The sequence below is a fragment of the Argopecten irradians genome, chromosome 11, assembly GCF_041381155.1.
Source record: "Argopecten irradians isolate NY chromosome 11, Ai_NY, whole genome shotgun sequence".
Taxonomy (NCBI): Eukaryota; Metazoa; Mollusca; class Bivalvia; order Pectinida; family Pectinidae; genus Argopecten; species Argopecten irradians.
This window is the reverse complement of record NC_091144.1, coordinates 11,527,707-11,551,730: the sequence shown is the minus strand read 5'-3', so window position 1 is coordinate 11,551,730 and position 24,024 is coordinate 11,527,707. Positions and strand designations below refer to the sequence as shown.

Sequence of the window (24,024 nt, the reverse complement as noted above, 5' to 3'; positions counted from 1 at the left end):
TTTTGAAGAAATGGCGTAAATTATAAATTTTTACAAAATCCAACTTAATTGGGACTGTAGTCAATTTCAGACAGATATTCCCCTCTAGAGAGGCCAATAGTTGATCAATACTTACCTTGAACTCTCAGCTGGATCAGGAAGTTCATCTCCAGAATCAGAGTCAAGTTGGATATATTCATCGGAGAACAGGCTCACATAGGGCCTGAAAAAAAATCCAACAAAAGGGGTTTCAATAGCAATGTCCTCAAGTTTCCCCAAATTTGGTCAAAATCAACATTTGCTTTTTTTTGACAGCAGAACCAAAATCATGACAGGTGAACTTCCAGGGGAAAGCGGCATGTGGAGACAAAATTAGGACAAATTTGATGTATAAACATGACCATTGAGAAGACAAAATATTGCAGGGTTGCAGTTTGGACAACTGTACAGATGGGCACATGGGGGACTTGTCTCAAAGAGGTTAAGAGGTCATTTGCTGTGTATGTACCAAGCTCTTTCATAGACTTTTTAAGTTTGCAGAACTTAATTACGTGGATCCTGGAATCCTCCGACTATTATTCCTTGATAAACTCAGCTTATTTCGAACATTTCTGGTTTCAAAGACCACCTGTAGAAAAAGGCGTTCAGAAAGTGTAGTACACAAAAATGTAATAGAGGGTATATAGTAACTACTCAAGTTCTGATTGTTCTAAGTAAAATTTATGTATTATTATTATTTATTTTTCAAAATCTAGATTAATGCTGATCGATCTACCTACAAGCTATGGGTTTTTTATGTACAATTCGTTGATGGATAATTTTTTTTATGTATTCCATGCAATTTAAAGTATATGTTAGATCTTTATTTGTAAATAAAATATACGCTAAACATCAATGAAATGAAGTTCAATCTTTGAAAGTAAGGCCAAATTATTTTTTGTGCATCCACAAAAAATACAAACGGTTAATATCAACCTTACTTTCCAAGTTTGAACTTGTATTTCATTGATGTTGATCACATGTTTCATGTATACATATAAGGGTCTAATATACAGTAGTGTAAAGTTATTTCAAGTAAGGCCTTTTCAAGGCCACGACAAGGCAAAATTGAAGGCCTTTTCCATAATTCAGAATAATATACTGCAACAAGGCACTTGTGTGACTAACAGACGGTCATGATTCCAGAAAAAAGAACAATTCAGATTCATTTTTTTTTTTTTTTTTTTTTTTAAATATTCTGACACTTTATGCAATTTGGATACAATTTTTAATGGTTTGGTATTCTTTTAATTTTGCATGGAAGTGACCTGACTGATAACAAGGGCCCAATGGGCCCGAATCGCTCACCTGCAACCTGGTCATACTTAACAAAAAGAGTAAATAAGAATTTATATCATCCCTAAGCACATTAAAAAGAAGTTGTTTAAAGATTTCAGCCTATTTGACCCTTGTAACCTTGAATGAAGGTCAAGGTCATTCATTTGAACAAACTTTGTAGCCCTTGATCCCAGCATGCCACAGGCCAAATATTAGGTCCCTAGGCTTTTTGGTTATTAAGAAGAAGATGTTTAAAGATTTTACCTTGAATGAAGGTCAAGGTCATTCATTTGAACAAACTTGGTAGCACTCTATCCCAGTATGTCACAGGCCAAATATCAGGTCCCTAGGCTTTTTGGGTATTAAGAAGAAGTCTTTTAAAGATTTTAGCCTATTTGACCCCCGTGACCTTGAATGAAGGTCAAGGTCATTCATTTGAACAAACCTGGTAGCCCTTGATCCCAGCATGCCACAGGCCCAATATCAGGCCTCTAGGCATTTTGGTTATTAAGAAGAAGTCGTTTAAGGATTTTATCCTTTTCGACCCCTGTGACTTTGAATGAAGGTCAAGGTCATTCATTTGAACAAACTTGGTAGCCCTTTATCCAAGCATGCCATAGGCCCAATATCAGGTCCCTAGGCTGTTTGGTTATTAAAGTGAATAGTTGGGGAAAGAAAACCAGTCTAAATGCGTTCATTGGCCTTCCAAAAGTTCTCATATTAATACGACGGCCAAGTTCTGCTTACGTTTCCCAGTTCTGACCATTAAAGCATTGAAAGCGAGGCTGCTTGGAAATGTAACCACGGACATAGTCAGCCGGGAGGATGTTTTAGGATTCCTATACTTTAGATTAATTTCTACTTGCGCAGACAGATTCTGACGAGAAAGTTTATTTTTCTATTCCATAAGAAATTATACTGGATACATTCACACCATTTTTACCGACTTTAGTCATCCTTGCCCAACTATTCACTTTAAGAAGAAGTCATTTAAAGATTTTAGCCTTTTTAACCCCTGTGACCTTGAATGAAGGTCAATGTCATTCATTTGAACATACTTGGTAGCCCTTCATTCCAGCATGCCACAGGCCCAATATCAGGTCCCTAGGCTCTTTTGTTATGAAGAAGTCGTTTAAAGACTTTAGCCTTTTTGACCCCTGTGACCTTGAATGAAGGTCAAGGTCATTCATTTGAACAAACTTGGTAGCCCTCTATCCTAGTATGTCATAGGCCTAATATCAGGTTCCTAGGCCTCTTGGTTATCAAAAAAAAGTTGTTTAAAGATTTTAACCTATTTGACCCCTGTGACCTTGAATGAAGGTCAAGGTTATTCTTTTGGACAAGCTTGGTAGTCCTTCATCCCAGCATGTTACATGCCAAGTATCAGGTCTCTAGGCCTCTTGGTTATGAAACAGAAGTCTTAACGAGATATTTCAGCCTATTTGACCCCCATGACCTTGAATGAAGGTCAAGATCATTCATTTGAACAAACTTGGTAGCCCTTCATCCCAGCATGCTATAAGTCAAATTTCAGGACTCTAGGTCTCCAAGTTTTGGAGAAGAAGTTGTTTAAATGGAAAAGTTGACGCCGGACGTCCGGACAACGGACAACGGACGGACGCTGCACCATGCATAAGCTCACTTGCCCTTTGGGCAGGTGAGCTAAAAATCAAGAAAATTCAATGCCCAAAATGGTGTTTTCAAGGCTATACATGTATCTCCATTTTTCTAAGCCTATCACTGTAGGGACAAACGGACAGTTGACAAACAGTATTTTTTCTCTTATCAAAAACAGGAGCAGACGAATAAGTATTTTTGTTTAGTTACAACAAAAGTTAGTAAGTTTGAGCTTCTAATTTTACTTCAAGATAACAATATTAAATGATTTATTGCATCCTGAAAAAAATCTGTGGCACTATGTCCTATATCGAATGAAATAACGATTAAGCACGCACCAAAAGCAAAATAAATTATTTTTTGTGTTAATTACACATATATATACATGATTAAACATGTCATTGCCACCATTTTCCGGGTGCGTTTGATTGCAAAGTCCCAAATGTTGTGGAACTTCGCCACTGAAATCAAGACGCTTCTGTGAACGTAAATTATTAAAAAATGATATGCTCCAGGTGGAATGGACTGGTAAAGGACATAAGATATCAATTACTGATGTCGTAGGTATAAGACATCATTTGGGGTTTTAACTTAACGCCACGATTGAGAAAATAGTGACTGAATTTGGGAAAATACAGTGCTGTTTTTCAATTGGAAATGGGTCCCATTTATATAATTACTGGACCCTATAAAGACCTGGAAAAAACCAGATTTTGTTAAAATTTGTTCAGGTGGTTTAGAGGGAGTAATTAATTTCAAAATAATTGTTTTGAAATTAACGGTCCCAACAGACGAAGTTAACGTCAGACAACCTAAAGATATATACATACTGTCGATGTCCCTGAATTTGATGGAATTTGATGATGCTCCTGGTATTCTGGTGGATCTCTGGTGTTTTGTTGGATCTCTCTCTTAAAATAAAATTTCATCATTATCAAATGAAATAAAGTCGTTGTTCCTGTATAGTATTGCTTTGTTTTGAGATCGATCCGATTTGATCAATTTAGAGACGCCGGTCCTACGTGATATGCCAAAAACCTCAAAAGTCAGATTTTGGTGGCAATTGGGAGTAGTCTATGAGTAATATATACATGATATCCTACACCCTGTCCCATGAAAGCTTGAGGTTAGGTTTAACCTTGGTTGAAACATGAACAAGAGACCCAGAGGGCCTGTATCGCTCACCTGGTTTGTAATGCCTAGGAATGTTCTGAATACAAGTTCATTGTTTCTTTTCTGAAGGAATTTGAATATTTACCTCTAATTCCCCTATTGGGCCCCACTCTTTCTGCTCCAGGGGGTCAAAGCCAAAATTTATACAAATTCTGTTAACCCCTAGGATGTTTCTGGGCCAAATTTGGTTAAAATCCAAGCAGAACTATATGACTATTAGCGATTTATAGGATTTACCTCTATTTCCCCTATTGGGCCCCGCCCCTCCTGGCCCCCCGGGGGTCAGAGCCAAAATTTATACAAGTTCTGTCCCCCTTCACCCAAGGATGTTTGTGGCCAAATTTGGTTACAATCCATGCAGAACTCTAGGTCAAGTAGCGATTTATAGGATTTACCTCTATTTCCTCTATTGGGCCCCGCCCCTCCTGCCCCCCGGGGGTCAGAACCAAAATTTATACAAGTTCTGTTCCCCTTCCCCCAAGGATGTTTTTGGCCAAATTTGGTTACAATCCATGCAAAACTCTAGGACAAGTAGCGATTTATAGGATTTACCTCTATTTCCCCTATTGGGCCCCGCCCCTCCTGCCCCCAGGGGGTCAGAGCCAAAATTTACACAAGTTCTGTTCCCCTTCCGCCAAGGATATTTGTGGCCAAATTTGGTTACAATCCATGCAGACCTCTAGGACAAGTAGCGTTTTATAGGATTTACCTTTCTTTTCCCTATTGGGTCCCGCCCCTCCTGCCCCCGGAGGGGTCAGAGCCAAAATTTATACAAGTTCTGTTCCCCTTCCCCCAAGGATGTTTGTGGCCAAATTTGGTTACAATCCATGCAGAACTCTAGGACAAGTAGCGATTTATAGGATTTACCTCTATTACCCCTATTGGGCCCCGCCCCTCCTGCCCCCAGGGGGTCAGAGCCAAAATTTATACAATTTCTGTTTCCCTGCCCTCAAGGATGTTTGTGGCCAAATTTGGTTACAATCCATGAAGACCTCTAGGACAAGTAGCGTTTTATAGGATTTACATTTATTTTCCCTATTGGGCCCCGCCCCTCCTGCCCCCGGGGGGGTCAGAGCCAAAATTTATACAAGTTCTGTTCCCCTTCCCCCAAGGATGTTTGTGGCCAAATTTGGTTACAATCCATGCAGAACTCTATGACTAGTAGCGATTTAAAGGAAATGTTGACAGACGGACGACGGACGCCGCGCCATGACATAAGCTCACCGGCCCTTCGGGCCAGGTGAGCTAAAAATTAAACTGAAGTCTTATTCGGAAGTAAGACATTTAACTTTGTTACCAAGTTTGAAGAAAATTGGTTAAAATTTATTACAGTTATTATACGGAAGTGGCAGAAATTTTTTTTTTTATGAAATCAAATGGCCATAAATTTGCTAATTAATACTGGCAATATAGGAAGATCATACAGAAATTCTGACCAATGAGAACCACTGATATTGCAGAACATTTTTAAGAACATAAAAAAATGTTGCAGAAAGGAAAATTTTGTTGTTGTTGTTTAAAAGAAAATATACACAAATTCAACTTTCAAGTATTAAGACTCACCATTTGGAGAATAATATGGGAAAGGGCCACCTCAGATTAGTGGGATATAACCCAATCATTTAAAAAAATTGAATCCCCATGCAATCTACAACTTAAATATGAGCATGAAAACAAACTCCTCTTTTGGGTTAAACAAACATTTATTTGCATTATACTTACACGAACTGGTCCAACAAACAACAGTTTTAATGTAAATAAAATCTGTAGGCAAAACATCAATTGCATAATTGTATCTGATAATTGTTTAGCATATTTAAACCTAAAAATATTAAAATATGCTAAACAATTATCATTTCGGGTCGATCCGAAATCCAAGATGGCCGTCACAGCCGCCATCTTGAAAACACATTTTGAACTTCTTCTCAAGTTCTACCGGTGCGATTTGGCTGAAACTTGCGCACAGGTAGAACTTGAGAAGAAGTTCAAAATGTGTTTTCAAGATGGCGGCTGTGGCAGCCATCTTGGATTTCGGATCGAACCGAAAAATAACAACACTTTGTCGAGACAATGTCAAGATTGTTTCATGCAAGTTTCAGCCAAATCGCACCTGTAGAACTTGAGAAGAAGTTCAAAATGTGTTTTCAAGATGGCGGCTGTGGTGGCCATCTTGGATTTCGGATTGACCCGAAAAATAACAACACTTTGTCGAGACCATGTCAGGATCATTTCATGCAAGTTTCAGCCAAATCGCACCGGTAGAACTTGAGAAGAAGTTCAAAATGTGTTTTCAATATGGCGGCTGTGACGGCCATCTTGGTTTTCGGATCGACCCGAAAAATAACAACAATTTGTCGAGACAATGTCAAGATTGTTTCATGCAAGTTTCAGCCAAATCGCACCGGTAGAACTTGAGAAAAGTTCAAAATGTGTTTTCAAGATGGCGGCTGTGGTGGCCATCTTGGATTTCGGATTGACCCGAAAAATAACAACACTTTGTCGAGACAATGTCAGGATTGTTTCATGCAAGTTTCAGCCAAATCGCACCGGTAGAACTTGAGAAGAAGTTCAAAATGTGTTTTCAATATGGCGGCTGTGGCGGCCATCTTGGATTTCGGTTCGACCCGAAAAATAACAACACTTTGTCGGGACCATGTCAGGGTCATTTTATGTAAGTTTCAGCAAAATCGCACTGGAAGAACTTGAGAAGAAGTTCAAAATGTGAAAAGTTAACGCACGGCGGACGGCGGACGGCGACGGACGAAACATGACGACTATAGGTCATCCTGACCCTTCGGGTCAGATGATCTAATAATTCACAGAGAGGGAAAACGTCACGGAAATGCGGACGCGATGTCGCGGTTAGTGTCATTGTCAGACGAAAAGTGTAGCCAGTGTAAAATGCCGATGAATTACACATACGATGGCCCAAAAGAAACTGTTGTACAAAACATGACAGATCTCAATGTGGATAATCTAAACCTAGACGGCCCAGAGAAAACTGTTGTACAAAACATGACAGATCTTTTAGTGGGTAATGTGGAGGAATTATCAGACAGCGATGACGAAACGCCAGAACGTGCCCAGAAAAACACTAATGGGCAGAATTCTGACGTCGGGGAAAATATTGCGGGAGCAATACCTGTGACAAAGAGGGGGAGAAAACCAAATAGACCACCTCCGGCGCGTCCTAGGCCAATTCCAGAATTAGATTTTAGTTCTGAATCTATTCAAAATTTTCAGAAAAATGATCAAGTTTTGAACAAAATTATCAATTTAAAAACAATGATGGAAGGGAGGCCAGATTCAAAAGATTTTTCAAACGAGTCACCAGAATTTAAATTTTGGTTAGCTAGATGGTAACTTTTGGAAATAAAAAATGGTTTACTTTGTATATAATGGCAGGATTCAAACAGTCATGCGAGATATAGAATTTGTGCTCCTGAGTCCATGCAAAATGGTATTCTGTGGCATCTTCATGACGCTCATACTGCAGGTCACCTGGGTATTAGAAAAACCTGGGAAAAAGCCAAACTGTCCATATTACTGGATAGGTATGCAACGAAAAGTGAAGGACTATGTTACTAGTTGTGATATTTGCGGTGAACGGAAAAATCCACCAGTTAAGAAAAGACACAATATGAAATCCTATATCATGGGAGGCCAAATCGAGCGGATCGCTACAGACATCGCTGGACCATTCCCTACGACTGAGAAGAACAATAAGTACGTGTTGGTTGTTAGTGACTATTTTACCAAATTAACAGAGATATTTCCAATGGAAAATATGCTGGCTGAAACAGTCGCTGATATCATCGTGCGCTCGTGGATTAAGAGATACGGTTGTCCTCGTGAAATCCATTCCGACCAGGGGAGACAATACGAAAGTGCAGTTTTTAAGGAGGTGTGTAAACTTTTAGAAATAAAAAAATGCAGAACATCACCATTACACCCAAGATCTGATGGAATGGTGGAAAGAATGAACAGAACTGTGAATGACATTTTGTCAAAATATATCAACATCAATCAAAGAGACTGGGACGATCACCTGGATTTTGTAGTTATGGCTTACAACACAACTCCACATGAAAGTACGGGAATCACTCCACATCGCATGGTATACGGAGTTGAAATGAACACCCCATTACATATCCAAACGGACATTATTGAAGAAAACACTGATATATGTTTTGCAATGGATTATGCTATCCAGTTAGAAGAAAAGTTGAGAAACGCACACGATTTTGCACGAAAAAAATTATTGCGTGCTACAGAAGTTCAAAAACGGCATTATGATTTCGGTGTGAAACAAACAAACAAATTAAAAGTTGGAGACCTGGTTTGGCGGAATCAAAAACAGAACATTATTGGCAGAAAAACGAAAATAGCGAGACAATGGACAGGTCCTTGGGTGATAACCAATGTGTTGTGTGATGTCCTTTTCAAAATCAAATGTCGCAAGAATGGAGATGAAATTGTCATTCATGGGGATAACGTGAAGAGATATATGGGAGACAAGTTGTTAAAGTGGTACAGTCAGAGTGCTTCTCAACATGACAATCTCACAGTCACGATTCCCCGGGCAGAGGAATTGAGCTTATCAAAGAACGGTGACCGATTTGGGCTCGACATCAAGGACACTGCTCCCGATGGCCCGTCGCGTGGATTGCCACCGACAGAGGACACAGGTGTCTCGCCGGGGCGCCCAAATAACATGAGCGGGTGCCCAAATAACATGAGCGGGTGCCCAAATAACATGAGCGGGTGCCCAAATAACACACCCAGTAGACGGTCCCCCGACCGTAATCATGGGCACACGCCCTTGTCAATCATTCGCGATACGGCCGACTCAAGCACACGATTGGTCGACATCGATACTAAGAGGGTGGGGACAAGTCAACAAGGTCGGGACGCTGGGGTAGTTCGCCCCACTCAAGTACGAATTTCATCGAGACAGAGAAGAAGACCGGCATATTTGTCGAAATATACCTTTTAACAACAAGAACATGGGAAAAAATAACATGACATGCAGGGACTGCGGGAAGATGTATGCAAACAGACGGAATTTGATGCGGCATGTCAACGCCGTACACCGCAGCGAGGTACGGGCACGGAGATGCCCAATTTCAGGATGTGGCCAAATGTTCTCCCGCACTGATCAATTTACAGGACATTTAGGAAATTTCCACCATTTGAAAGAAGCTGATGTAGCGTCGTTAACAAATTCGACAGAAGCAAGGTATATAAAACGAGAAGTTTTCCAATCACAACGGAGGGGAAGAACGAACCCTGTGCACCATGTAGATCAAGATATACCGGCTGTACCTGTTCAAACTCTACCACCATTCAGCCAGACGGAAGATGGAGAGGTATCACTACCTGAGTCGTCGGAAGGGCCTACACCTAACCAGGAGATACTTGACACACCTGTGCATTCGCCTCAGCTGTTCTCCTCTGGAACTAGTGTGGCGATCGACGACATAGGGTTTTATACTACCAAGAGGACAGAAGCCGAGGGGAAAACTCAACAACCACAGGAACCGACCGAAATGGACACTGATAGTAGCGACTCGGAATCCATCGACTACATCGATAGCGACTCGGAATTCCAGGAACACGAGCAACAGCAGTCAAGTGATGGTCCGACGCCACCCTATGTGAACTGTCGTCGAGACGCATTGACAATATCTTTGATCACAACAACAAGAACACGTGCCGACGGGAGTTTCGACATAGAACGGCGACAAGTTTTCTCGTCAACAAATAGGGAATCGCCCAGTGATGTGGATTGGTTCAGCTTCATGGCCCAGATCCGTGACGAGATTCGGGGCCACAACATCGACCTAACGATGCGGATGGCAGAGGAGGAACCTTTAAACTAATTTGGACTTGAAAGAAAAAAAAATGTGTTAAAGTAGTATTTTTCGATTTCTGGACACAGTTTGGCCTAAACCCTGTATATAAAAAAGAAATGTGTTATATGTTGAAATATTTTGTGCGGTTGTTGCATTTTTCTTCAATGAATTTTTACCGTTACAGTAAAGTACTTAAATGTACAATGTATATGTATTTTCACTATTTTGTAAGTACAAGTATCCACGTGTATCCAGCGTTCACTGCAGTGGACGCGATCACGGTAATGGGTACGTACATAAATGGAATTCTTTTAAATGTTAGTGCATCAGTTTAACTACTAATTAGAGTTTAATTACTAATTAGACTATTATATGAGGAATATATGTATGCACATGAATCTATAGTGTTACGGACACGGTCATGATATTGGGTACACATGTACATACATATTGTTAATGATTTAATTATGAATTACTATTATAGTTATTTGATATGCTATTTTTCTTATCTGTATCATCTAAATTTAGTACAAGTATTTACATGTATCTTGTGTTACACGTTAGTGGACACGATCGTGGTAATGGGTACATACATTGGAAGTCCTGTACCTTCCAACAATGTAGATGTGTATATATGTGTGTTATTGTGGTAACGTACTGTGTTTGTTGTCCTTTGGGTACACAGTCACATAGTGGATGCGCGTACACACAGTCATATTTTAGGAGCAAATATGTATACCTCTAAGTTTCGATTTAATTTCCAAAAACATGATATTTTTTTGTAAAATGTGTATCATTTTTCAAATCTAATTTGTGTAATACAATGCCTATTGTAAGGCATAACATTACTTTCTATCTACAATATGAAATCTATTTTTTTTTTGTAATGTCAGAAAGATGAATGAGAGGGAGAGAAAGGTAAAAGTTTTTATTATTACAAAACAGTTTTTATTTTGAACAGTGGAAGTTCAATCTTCCCTAGAAGGGGGTAGTGTAACGTATATTTGATATAGGACCAAAGGGGCATAACTTGAATAGTAGTACTTACTTGGGCATGGGTGCCCATGTGCGCCCAGAGTCGTATAACTGACACCGTGAGAGTGTTTATATATCGGAGTTAGGGGCTTTATGATAAATAATTACTTAATAAGTGATTATCTTGATGACTAGTGTGCCCAATTTCGAATTATATGTCGCCCAAAATGTGTCAATAGGGTGCCCAAAATGTGTCAACAGGGTGCCCAAACTCCTGTCAATTAGGAGTTTGTTAGGGATGTTTTCTGTTCTCGTGAGAACCTGAAATGATGAGTGGTATAAAAGAGAGTGCGTATATGAGGATCTGAGAGAGCCGAGTCTGGATGAGAGGCTGGATGTGATACCTCTGTATTCTGTACATGTATATTATTCTGTTTGGATTTTAATACACTATTGGAACTTTACAACTGTGTTGTTTCTTCACTCAAGTGGTAACCCAGCACAAGACGACCCAATCTATTTATCTTTTATGTGACGTGGCGGACGACAGCCATCATACTGTAGGAACTCAGTGATTTGAGAGGAAACACAAGTTACACGGAGTCTGATCAACTTCTTGTAGTCTAATTTATCAATGCGGTAATTATCATCTTGTTTCCTGTCAGGTCGCTAGTTCCGGGTACCACAGTTTGTATTGGCATATACCATTTTTAAAGTATTACGATCGGCAACTATCAAACACGTACATACGTACAGACTATAACACAACGAAAATTGTCGCACAATGTTTAATATATCTAAAAGGAAATAGTCAAGAAAGTTTAACTTTTTGTCAATAATTTCAATAATTAATTTGCTGTTGACAGAGCTATCAGCAAAAACCAACAAACTAATAGAAACAATCAGGGATTAGCATTAATGGAAAATATTTTAAACCAATATAACCTCATCTGACATGTACATTCTTTCTTAGTTGTCACATAATATTGTATGGAACTGACTATTTATTATTTATGATTTTCTCACGAAACGCAAACATACATATAACCTATCAACACAAAAATGAAGGCATATGTATGATATATTGTCGTAGAAAGTAACACTAAGTTTGGATCTCAGTAAAATGTGTAATTTACTACCGATGTTAATTTGACCGAATAGCAGACAAATCGTCACCTATCTAGCTGTTACTAAGTCATGCAGTCAAAACATGTTTGCAAATGCAAACTATGTGGGCCACGTGTCAAAATTCACACTGGCCAGGTCTTAAGATATAAGGCAACTGATGTGTTAATTAATTAGGCTAGAGATTGCCTTCAAATAATGGACATGCTTGATTACCGTTATTCGTTCGTAAGTCGGCCAGTCAAATCACCTGTCATGGTCGCCATTTTTAGAGTGAGATCGAATGCAAAGTCTTTAAAAAGAGTTGCAGACATCGGCAAAAACAGACTGAAATCGGGACACGTCCTATTAAAAAGTATGCGTCCCTCAGTCTCTACCTCGCAGTACTACTCTGCACGTGGTGGCGGAAAAACTTGACATTTCTGTTGTTGTAAAGGTTTGCAAGACGCTTGCGGGTTTGAAGACACAATGTACGAATAATTCAAACATCTGAGTGACCAGGAAATGGTGACTAGTAAAAATGAACCCTATGAAAATTTGCCCGGGTTCGTCAGAGGAGCGTAAAAAAATTATTTTATTTTTATTTATTTTCGGAAAGCGGGAAATCCGATTGAACGAGACATTAAATTGGAATGGCCTTATCAGTGTATAATGTTAGCACAACACGCGCAGCGATTCTATTGTTACGTGAATAGTCGATGGTGTAGCAACGTGGAGTCATGACCCAACTTATGGCGGGAACATATGAATGACTCGATTCCAATCAGCTGTTCAATCGAATTCGTTGACGATGACAGGAGAGAAAAAATATTGGTATTTTAATGAAAAATATCCAACTGCCGCGGGAAAAAATAATATTCATTTACTTGAAAAACTGTAAATATAAGGAAAAGATGTTTATTTTGTTGAGGTTATGAGGGTATAATGATAATGGAGCCCGTGTGAATTTTATGTAACCCGGCTTTGCTGGGGTTACATAATTTACACGTGCTCCATTATCATTATACCCTCAAACCTCAACAAAATAAACATCTATTCCTTAATTAATGTTTGTGATATATATTTTTAGTGTAAAAGAAATAATTATAACGTTACATTAAAAACAACCTGAAAAGATGTAAAATATAATGCCAACTAGATTCAAATTACAACAACTATCATTTCCCTCAATACAATGCACATGTATTTATCACTTTGGGGAACTTACCATATATATGTCGAAGCATGTGGGTCTCCATCTCTCTAGCACCAGCTTGATGAACACCAAAACACACAACCATCCCAGGCACACACAATATCAACCACATGAATTGAAGTGATGCGGCACGCCAGCTCACACAAGGATGTGTATGTATAGCGTTGCTGACGCTGCACACATCTCATGGAAAAACTGAAAGAAAAAACAAGAGGCCCAGAGGGCCTGTATCGCTCAACTGGTTTGTAATGCCAAGTAATGTTCTGAATACAAGTTCATTGTTTCTTTTCTGAAGGAATTTGAATATTTACCTCTAATTCCCCTATTTGGCCCCACTCTTTCTGCTCAAGGGGATCAAAGCCAAAATTTATACGAATTCAGTTAACCCCAAGGATGTTTCTGGCCAAATTTGGTTACAATCCATGCAGAACTCTAGGACAGGTAGCGATTTATAGGATTTACCTCTATTTCCCCTATTGGGCCTGCCCCTCCTACCCCCAGAGGGTCAGAGACAAAATTTATACAAGTTCTGTTCCCCTTCCCCCAAGGATGTTTCTGGCCAAATTTGGTTACAATCCATCCAGAACTCTAGGACAAGTAGCGGTTTATAGGATTTTCCTCTATTTCCCCTATTGGGCCCCGCCCCTCCTGCCCCCGTGGGGTCAGAGTCAATATTTATAAAAGTTCTGTTCCCCTTCCCTAAAGGATGTTTCTGGCCAAATTTGGTTGCAATCCATGCAGAACTCTAGGACATGTAGCGATTTATAGGATTTACCTCTATTACCCCTATTGGGCCCCGCCCCTCCTGCCCCAGGGGGGTCAGGGTCACCATTTATGCAAAATCTGATCCCCCTACCCCTAAGGAAGTTTCTGGCCAAATTTTGTTGCAATCCATGCAGTACTTTATGACAAGTAGCGATTTAAATGAAATGTTGACGGAGGGACGACGGACGGGCGACGGACGCCGCGCCATGGCAAAAGCTCACCGGCCCTTTGGGCCAGGTGAGCTAAAATCAGTCATCCTTATTTAAATAACAAATTCAACAATCTATAAATCTACCTGACAACTGACCCACAAGTGATTTAAATTCAAAGCCTAGAGGTGGAGGGGCTATAGGGAATATGTCAGAAAACCTAAACTACTTGGCCAGCCCCCAGTCCCATCCTAACTATCTTGTTAACTAAATCCAAAACCAAAGAACTGTTGTTTAATCTCTGTTTATTATAAACTCCAAAATTTATATATATATTTGTATATGATTTATGGTAACTAGAATTCATCAATTTATTTGATGAACTTGAACATTTCATGCTGATACTACCTTAAAGTCAGGGCCTGGGTTCTGTTCCACATCACCACAGCACAGTATCATGGATGGAATGGTAGGGTCAGGCTGAATGCATGGAGATGGAGCAGGCCAAGTTAACATGCTATCAACGTATAAATGACAGTCAAATGGTTATTGAATTGATTATCAAAATGGTAGATTACTGTTAGTATCAACACTGTAAATAAACATTAGTATCAACATGGTAATTGATGTATAAAATTATCAAACCCTTTAAAAATATGCTCTTTGCAATATGTAGGCTGTATAGAAAATATATCATAGAAGTGTTAATATTTATACCTTTGTTTGACAAGTCTGGTAGTTTATCTAAGAGCTAGTTTTTAAAACTTTAAATAATTTTCTGGTACCAACATATTGGACTTGCAATAGCATGATTTGGCTCTGTTATCTATTTTAGTTATTTACAGCTGTAGAAAGTGTATACATATATATTGACTGGGCTAAATTTAACAGAATGAACAACATGATTTAATTTAAATACTAGTAAATATACCAATCATAATAACTACAAGAGATCCCAGAGGGATCTTGGCGCCCACCAAAGAATGATCTATATCTGACAAAGAAAAGATGGATCTTTTCTCTACTTTTTAAACTTTTTCAAACATACTACATATAAAATTTGAGACAGATCGCTTCAGTACCTTTTGAGAAATAGCGGTAACAAACTTCAACTATCAAAATCCAAGATGGCTACCTGTTGGCCATCTTGTTCAGCAATTGGTCCCAAAATGCAATATATATGCACAACTAAGGTCCTAGGGGAACCTAAATATGAAATTTGAGACAGATTGTTTCAGTACTTTCAGAGAAATAGCAGTAACAAACTTCAATAATCAAATTCCAAGATGGCGGCCTATCTGCCATTTTTTCCACCGAATGGTCTGAAAATGCAATATGCATAACTAGGGACCTAGGGGAACCTGCACATGAAATTTGAGACAGATTATTTCAAAACTTTCTGAGAAATAGCGGTAACAAACTTCAATTGTCAAAATCCAAGATGGCGGCCTGGTGGCCATCTTGTTGTCTGATCGGTCCAAAAATGCAATATGCACAACTAGGGCCCTAGGGCAACCTACATATGAAATTTGAGAAAGATCCCTTCAGTACTTTTTGAGAAATAGCGGTAACAAACTTTAACTATCAAAATCCAAGATGGCTGCCTGGCAGCCATTTTGTTGACCGATCAGTCCCAAAATGCAATATGCACAACTAGGGCCCTAGGGCAACCTACATATGAAATTTGAGACGTATCCCTTCATAACTTTCTAAGAAATAGCGGTAACAAATTTCAACTATCAAAATCCAAGATGGCGGCCTGTCGGCCATCTTGTTCACCGATCAGTCCGAAAATGCTTTATGCACAACAAGACCTCTAGAGGAACCTGCACATGAAATTTGAGACATATCCCTTCATAACTTTCTAAGAAATAGTGGTAACAAACTTTAACTATCAAAATCCAAGATGGCTGCCTGGCGGCCATCTTGTTGGCCGATCGGTCCCAAAATGCAATATGCACAACTAATGACCTAGGGGAACCTGCACACGAAATTTGAGACAGATCCCTTCATAACTTTCTGAGAAATAGCGGTAACAAACTTCAATTGTCAAAATCCAAGACATCGGCCTGGTGGCCATCTTGTTGTCTGATCGGTCCAAAAATGCAATATACACAACTAGGGCCCTAGGGCAACCTACATATGAAATTTGAGAAAGATACTTTCAGTACTTTCTAAGAAATAGCGGTAACAAATTTCAACTATCAAAATCCAAGATGGCGGCCTGGCGGCCATCTTGTTGGCCGATCGGTCCCAAAATGCAATATGCACAACTAATGACCTAGGGGAACCTGCACACGAAATTTGAGACAGATCCCTTCATAACTTTCTGAGAAATAGCGGTAACAAACTTCAATTGTCAAAATCCAAGATGGCGGCCTGGTGGCCATCTTGTTGTCTGATCGGTCCAAAAATGCAATATGCACAACTAGGGCCCTAGGGGAACCTGCACATGAAATTTGAGATAGATCCCTTCAGTACTTTTTGAGAAATAGCGGTAACAAACTTTAACTATCAAAATCCAAGATGGCTGCCTGGCGGCCATCTTGTTGACCGATTGGTCCCAAAATGCAATATGCACAACTAGGGCCCTAGGGGAACCTGCACATGAAATTTGAGACAGATCCCTTCATAACTTTTTGAGAAATAGCAGTAACAAACTTCAATTGTCAAAATCCAAGATGGCGGCCTGGTGGCCACCTTGTTCACCGATCAGTCCGAAAATGCTTTATGCACAACAAGACCTCTAGAGGAACCTGCACATGAAATTTGAGACATATCCCTTCATTACTTTCTGAGAAATAGCAGTAACAAACTTTAACTATCAAAATCCAAGATGGCTGCCTGGCGGCCATCTTGTTGACCGATTGGTCCCAAAATGCAATATGCACAACTAGGGCCCTAGGGGAACCTGCACACGAAATTTGAGACAGATCCCTTCATAACTTTCTGAGAAATAGCGGTAACAAATTTCAATTGTCAAAATCCAAGATGGCGGCCTGGTGGCCACCTTGTTCACCGATCAGTCCGAAAATGCTTTATGCACAACAAGACCTCTAGAGGAACCTGCACATGAAATTTGAGACATATCCCTTCATTACTTTCTGAGAAATAGCAGTAACAAACTTTAACTATCAAAATCCAAGATGGCTGCCTGGTGGCCATCTTGTTGGCCGATCGGTCCCAAAATGCAATATGCACAACTAATGACCTAGGGGAACCTGCACATGAAATTTGGGACAGAATCCCTTCATAACTTTCTGAGAAATAGCGTAACAAACTTCAATTGTCAAAAATCCAAGATGGCTGGCCTGGCGGCCATCTTGTTGTCCGATCGGTCCAAAAAATGTATGCACAACTAGGGCCCAGGGTAACCTACATATGAAATTTGAGAAAGATCCCTTCAGTACTTTCAGAAATAGCGGTAACAAACTTTAACTATCAAAATCCAAGATGGCTGCCTGGCGGCCATCTTGTTTTCGATCAGTCCCAAAATGCAATATGCACAACTAGGGCCTAGGGCAACCTACATATGAAATTTGAGACAAATCCCTTCATAACTTTCTGAGAAATAGCGATAACAAACTTCAACTGCCAAAATCAAAGATGGCTGCCTGGCGGCCATCTTGTTTTTCCGATCAGCCTCAAAATCTGTATGGCACAACTAGGGACCAAGGGTAACCTCCATGTGAAATTTGAACAAAATCCCTTCAGTAGTTCTCAAGAAATATCGATAACAAACTTCAACTGCCAAAATCAAAGATGGCTGCCTGGCGGCCATCTTGTTTTTCCGATCAGCCTAAAATCTGTATGGCACAAATAGGGACCAGAGGGAACCTCCATGTGAAGTTTGAACAAAATCCCTTCAGTAGTTCTCAAGAAATATCGATAACAAACTTCAACTGCAAAATCAAAGATGGCTGCCTGGCGGCCATCTTGTTTTTCCGATCAGCCCAAAATCTGTATGGCACAAACTAGGGACCATAGGGGAACCTCCATGTGAAGTTTGAACAAAATCCCTTCATAAGTTCTCAAGAAATATCGATAACAAACTTCAACTGCCAAATCAAAGATGGCTGCCTGGCGGCCATCTTGTTTTTCCGATCAGCCTAAAATCTGTATGGCACAAATAGGGCCAAGGGAACCTCCATGTGAAGTTTGAACAAAATCCCTTCAGTAGTTCTCAAGAAATAGTCGATAACAAACTTCAACTGCCAAAATCAAAGATGGCTGCCTGGCGGCCATCTTGTTTTTCCGATCAGCCTCAAAATCTGTATGGCACAACTAGGGCCAAGGGTAACCTCCATGTGAAGTTTGAACAAAATCCCTTCAGTAGTTCTCAAGAAATATCGATAACAAACTTCAACTACCAAATCAAAGATGGCTGCCTGGCGGCCATCTTGTTGACCGATTGGTCCCAAAATGCAATATGCACAACTAGGGCCCTAGGGGAACCTGCATATGAAATTTGAGACAGATCCCTTCAGTAATTCTCAAGAAATATCGATAACAAACTTCAACTGCCAAAATCAAAGATGGCTGCCTGGCGGCCATCTTGTTTTTCCGATCAGCCTCAAAATCTGTATGGCACAACTAGGGCCAAGGGTAACCTCATGTGAAGTTTGAACAAAATCCCTTCAGTAGTTCTCAAGAAATATCGATAACAAACTTCAACTGCCAAAATCAAAGATGGCTGCCTGGCGGCCATCTTGTTTTTCCGATCAGCCTCAAAATCTGTATGGCACAACTAGGGTCCAAGGGTAACCTCCATGTGAAGTTTGAACAAAATCCTTCAGTAGTTCTCAAGAAATATCGATAACAAACTTCAACTGCCAAAATCAAAGATGGCTGCCTGGCGGCCATCTTGTTTTTCCGATCAGCCTCAAAATCTGTATGGCACAACTAGGGGCCAAGGGTAACCTCCATGTGAAGTTTGAACAAAATCCCTTCAGTAGTTCTCAATAAATATCGATAACAAACTTCAACTGCCAAAATCAAAGATGGCTGCCTGGCGGCCATCTTGTTTTTCCGATCAGCCTCAAAATCTGTATGGCACAACTAGGGGCCAAGGGTAACCTCCATGTGAAGTTTGAACAAAATCCCTTCAGTAGTTCTCAATAAATATCGATAACAAACTTCAACTACCAAAATCAAAGATGGCTGCCTGGCGGCCATCTTGTTTTTCCGATCAGCCTCAAAATCTGTATGGCACAACTAGGGACCAAGGGTAACCTCCATGTGAAGTTTGAACAAAATCCCTTCAGTAGTTCTCAATAAATATCGATAACAAACTTCAACTACCGAAATCAAAGATGGCTGCCTGGCGGCCATCTTGTTTTTCCGATCAGCCTCAAAATCTGTATGGCACAACTAGGGACCAAGGGTAACCTCCATGTGAAGTTTGAACAAAATCCCTTCATAAGTTCTCAAGAAATATCGATAACAAACTTCAACTGCCAAAATCAAAGATGGCTGCCTGGCGGCCATCTTGTTTTTTCCGATCAGCCTCAAAATCTGTATGGCACAACTAGGGACCAAGGGTACCCTCCATGTGAAGTTTGAACAAAATCCCTTCAGTAGTTCTCAAGAAATAGTGATAACAAACTTCAACTGCCAAAATCAAAGATGGCTGCCTGGCGGCCATCTTGTTTTTCCGATCAGCCTCAAAATCTGTATGGCACAACTAGGGACCAAGGGTAACCTCCATGTGAAGTTTGAACAAAATCCCTTCAGTAGTTCTCAAGAAATATCGATAACAAACTTCAACTGCCAAAATCAAAGATGGCTGCCTGGCGGCCATCTTGTTTTTCCGATCAGCCTCAAAAACTGTATGGCACAAATATGGACCAAGGGTAACCTCCATGTGAAGTTTGAACAAAATTCCTTCAGTAGTTCTCAAGAAATATCGATAACAAACTTCAACTGCCAAAATCAAAGATGGCTGCCTGGCGGCCATCTTGTTTTTCCGATCAGCCTCAAAATCTGTATGGCACAACTAGGGGCCAAGGGTAACCTCCATGTGAAGTTTGAACAAAATCCCTTCAGTAGTTCTCAAGAAATATCGATAACAAACTTCAACTGCCAAAATCAAAGATGGCTGCCTGGCGGCCATCTTGTTTTTCCGATCAGCCTCAAAATCTGTATGGCACAACTAGGGACCAAGGGTAACCTCCATGTGAAGTTTGAACAAAATCCCTTCAGTAGTTCTCAAGAAATATCGATAACAAACTTCAACTGCCAAAATCAAAGATGGCTGCCTGGCGGCCATCTTGTTTTTCCGATCAGCCTCAAAATCTGTATGGCACAACTAGGGACCAAGGGTAACCTCCATGTGAAGTTTGAACAAAATCCCTTCAGTAGTTCTCAAGAAATATCGATAACAAACTTCAACTGCCAAAATCAAAGATGGCTGCCTGGCGGCCATCTTGTTTTTCCGATCAGCCTCAAAATCTGTATGGCACAACTATGGACCAAGGGGACCCTCCATGTGAAGTTTGAACAAAATCCCTTCAGTAGTTCTCAAGAAATAGCGATAACAAACTTCAACTGCCAAAATCAAAGATGGCTGCCTGGCGGCCATCTTGTTTTTCCGATCAGCCTCAAAATCTGTATGGCACAACTAGGGACCAAGGGTAACCTCCATGTGAAGTTTGAACAAAATCCCTTCAGTAGTTCTCAAGAAATATCGATAACAAACTTCAACTACCGAAATCAAAGATGGCTGCCTGGCGGCCATCTTGTTTTTCCGATCAGCCTCAAAATCTGTATGGCACAACTAGGGACCAAGGGTAACCTCCATGTGAAGTTTGAACAAAATCCCTTCAGTAGTTCTCAATAAATATCGATAACAAACTTCAACTGCCAAAATCAAAGATGGCTGCCTGGCGGCCATCTTGTTTTTTCGATCAGCCTTAAAATCTGTATGGCACAAATATAGTCCAAGGGGACCCTCCATGTGAAGTTTGAACAAAATTCCTTCAGTAGTTCTCAAGAAATAGTGATAACAAACTTCAACTGCCAAAATCAAAGATGGCTGCCTGGCGGCCATCTTGTTTTTTCCGATCAGCCTCAAAATCTGTATGGCACAACTAGGGACCAAGGGTAACCTCCATGTGAAGTTTGAACAAAATCCCTTCAGTAGTTCTCAAGAAATATCGATAACAAACTTCAACTGCCAAAATCAAAGATGGCTGCCTGGCGGCCATCTTGTTTTTCCGATCAGCCTCAAAATCTGTATGGCACAACTAGGGGCCAAGGGGACCCTCCATGTGAAGTTTGAACAAAATCCCTTCAGTAGTTCTCAAGAAATATCGATAACAAACTTCAACTGCCCAAATCAAAGATGGCTGCCTGGCGGCCATCTTGTTTTTCCGATCAGCCTCAAAATCTGTATGGCACAAATATGGACCAAGGGGACCCTCCATGTGAAGTTTGAACAAAATCCCTTCAGTAGTTCTCAAGAAATATCGATAACAAACTTCAACTGCCAAAATCAAAGATGGCTGCCTGGCGGCCATCTTGTTTTTCCGATCAGCCTCAAAATCTGTATGGCACAACTAGGGACCAAGGGTAACCTCCATGTGAAGTTTGAACAAAATCCCTTCAGTAGTTCTCAAGAAATATCGATAACAAACTTCAATCTGCCAAAATCAAAGATGGCTGCCTGGCGGCCATCTTGTTTTTTCCGATCAGCCTCAAAATCTGTATGGCACAACTAGGGACCAAGGGTAACCTCCATGTGAAGTTTGAACAAAATCCCTTCAGTAGTTCTCAAGAAATATCGATAACAAACTTCAACTACCAAAATCAAAGATGGCTGCCTGGCGGCCATCTTGTTTTTCCGATCAGCCTCAAAATCTGTATGGCACAACTAGGGACCAAGGGTAACCTCCATGTGAAGTTTGAACAAAATCCCTTCAGTAGTTCTCAAGAAATAGTGATAACAAACTTCAACTGCCAAAATCAAAGATGGCTGCCTGGCGGCCATCTTGTTTTTCCGATCAGCCTCAAAATCTGTATGGCACAACTAGGGGCCAAGGGTAACCTCCATGTGAAGTTTGAACAAAATCCCTTCAGTAGTTCTCAATAAATATCGATAACAAACTTCAACTGCCAAAATCAAAGATGGCTGCCTGGCGGCCATCTTGTTTTTCCGATCAGCCTCAAAATCTGTATGGCACAACTAGGGACCAAGGGTAACCTCCATGTGAAGTTTGAACAAAATCCCTTCAGTAGTTCTCAAGAAATATCGATAACAAACTTCAACTGCCAAAATCAAAGATGGCTGCCTGGCGGCCATCTTGTTTTTTTTTCCGATCAGCCTCAAAATCTGTATGGCACAACTAGGGACCAAGGGTAACCTCCATGTGAAGTTTGAACAAAATCCCTTCAGTAGTTCTCAAGAAATATCGATAACAAACTTCAACTGCCCAAATCAAAGATGGCTGCCTGGCGGCCATCTTGTTTTTCCGATCAGCCTCAAAATCTGTATGGCACAACTAGGGACCAAGGGTAACCTCCATGTGAAGTTTGAACAAAATCCCTTCAGTAGTTCTCAAGAAATATCGATAACAAACTTCAACTGCCAAAATCAAAGATGGCTGCCTGGCGGCCATCTTGTTTTTCCGATCAGCCTCAAAATCTGTATGGCACAACTAGGGACCAAGGGTACCCTCCATGTGAAGTTTGAACAAAATCCCTTCAGTAGTTCTCAAGAAATATCGATAACAAACTTCAACTGCCAAAATCAAAGATGGCTGCCTGGCGGCCATCTTGTTTTTCCGATCAGCCTCAAAATCTGTATGGCACAACTAGGGACCAAGGGTAACCTCCATGTGAAGTTTGAACAAAATCCCTTCAGTAGTTCTCAAGAAATATCGATAACAAACTTCAACTGCCAAAATCAAAGATGGCTGCCTGGCGGCCATCTTGTTTTTCCGATCAGCCTCAAAATCTGTATGGCACAAATATAGTCCAAGGGGACCCTCCATGTGAAGTTTGAACAAAATTCCTTCAGTAGTTCTCAAGAAATAGTGATAACAAACTTCAACTGCCAAAATCAAAGATGGCTGCCTGGCGGCCATCTTGTTTTTCCGATCAGCCTCAAAATCTGTATGGCACAACTAGGGGCCAAGGGGACCCTCCATGTGAAGTTTGAACAAAATCCCTTCAGTAGTTCTCAAGAAATATCGATAACAAACTTCAACTGCCCAAATCAAAGATGGCTGCCTGGCGGCCATCTTGTTTTTCCGATCAGCCTCAAAATCTGTATGGCACAAATATGGACCAAGGGTAACCTCCATGTGAAGTTTGAACAAAATTCCTTCAGTAGTTCTCAAGAAATATCGATAACAAACTTCAACTGCCAAAATCGAAGATGGCTGCCTGGCCGCCATCTTGTTTTTCCGATCACCCTCAAAATCTGTATGGCACAACTAGGGACCAAGGGTAACCTCCATGTGAAGTTTGAACAAAATCCCTTCTGTAGTTCTCAAGAAATATCGATAACAAACTTCAACTGCCAAAATCAAAGATGGCTGCCTGGCCGCCATCTTGTTTTTCCGATCACCCTCAAAATCTGTATGGCACAACTAGGGACCAAGGGTAACCTCCATGTGAAGTTTGAACAAAATCCCTTCTGTAGTTCTCAAGAAATATCGATAACAAACTTCAACTACCAAAATCAAAGATGGCTGCCTGGCGGCCATCTTGTTTTTCCGATCAGCCTCAAAATCTGTATGGCACAACTAGGGAGCAAGGGTAACCTCCATGTGAAGTTTGAACAAAATTCCTTCAGTAGTTCTCAAGAAATATCGATAACAAACTTCAACTGCCAAAATCGAAGATGGCTGCCTGGCCGCCATCTTGTTTTTCC

At 40.5% G+C, this 24,024-nt stretch overlaps 1 protein-coding gene across 8 annotated transcripts in view; it reads right to left on the bottom strand.

The window, feature by feature from the left end:
- The window catches only part of LOC138334748 (G2/M phase-specific E3 ubiquitin-protein ligase-like), a 206,865-nt gene that overhangs the window by 8,106 nt on the left and 174,735 nt on the right, over window positions 1–24,024 (bottom strand). For 3 of the 8 annotated variants that reach the window (XM_069283444.1, XM_069283447.1, XM_069283449.1), the window contains exons 1-4: window positions 14,559–15,579; window positions 3,744–3,824; window positions 531–607; window positions 116–202 (exon numbers count right to left, since the gene is read on the bottom strand). In XM_069283444.1, coding sequence (XP_069139545.1) covers window positions 116–202; window positions 531–607; window positions 3,744–3,824; window positions 14,559–14,666 — 353 coding nt within the window. In that variant the 5' untranslated portion in view covers window positions 14,667–15,579. Of the gene's footprint in view, window positions 1–115; window positions 203–530; window positions 608–3,743; window positions 3,825–13,248; window positions 13,432–14,558; window positions 15,581–24,024 lie in introns of those variants that run through there. The other 5 variants (XM_069283450.1, XM_069283451.1, XM_069283446.1 and 2 more) reach the window with 5 other exon arrangements.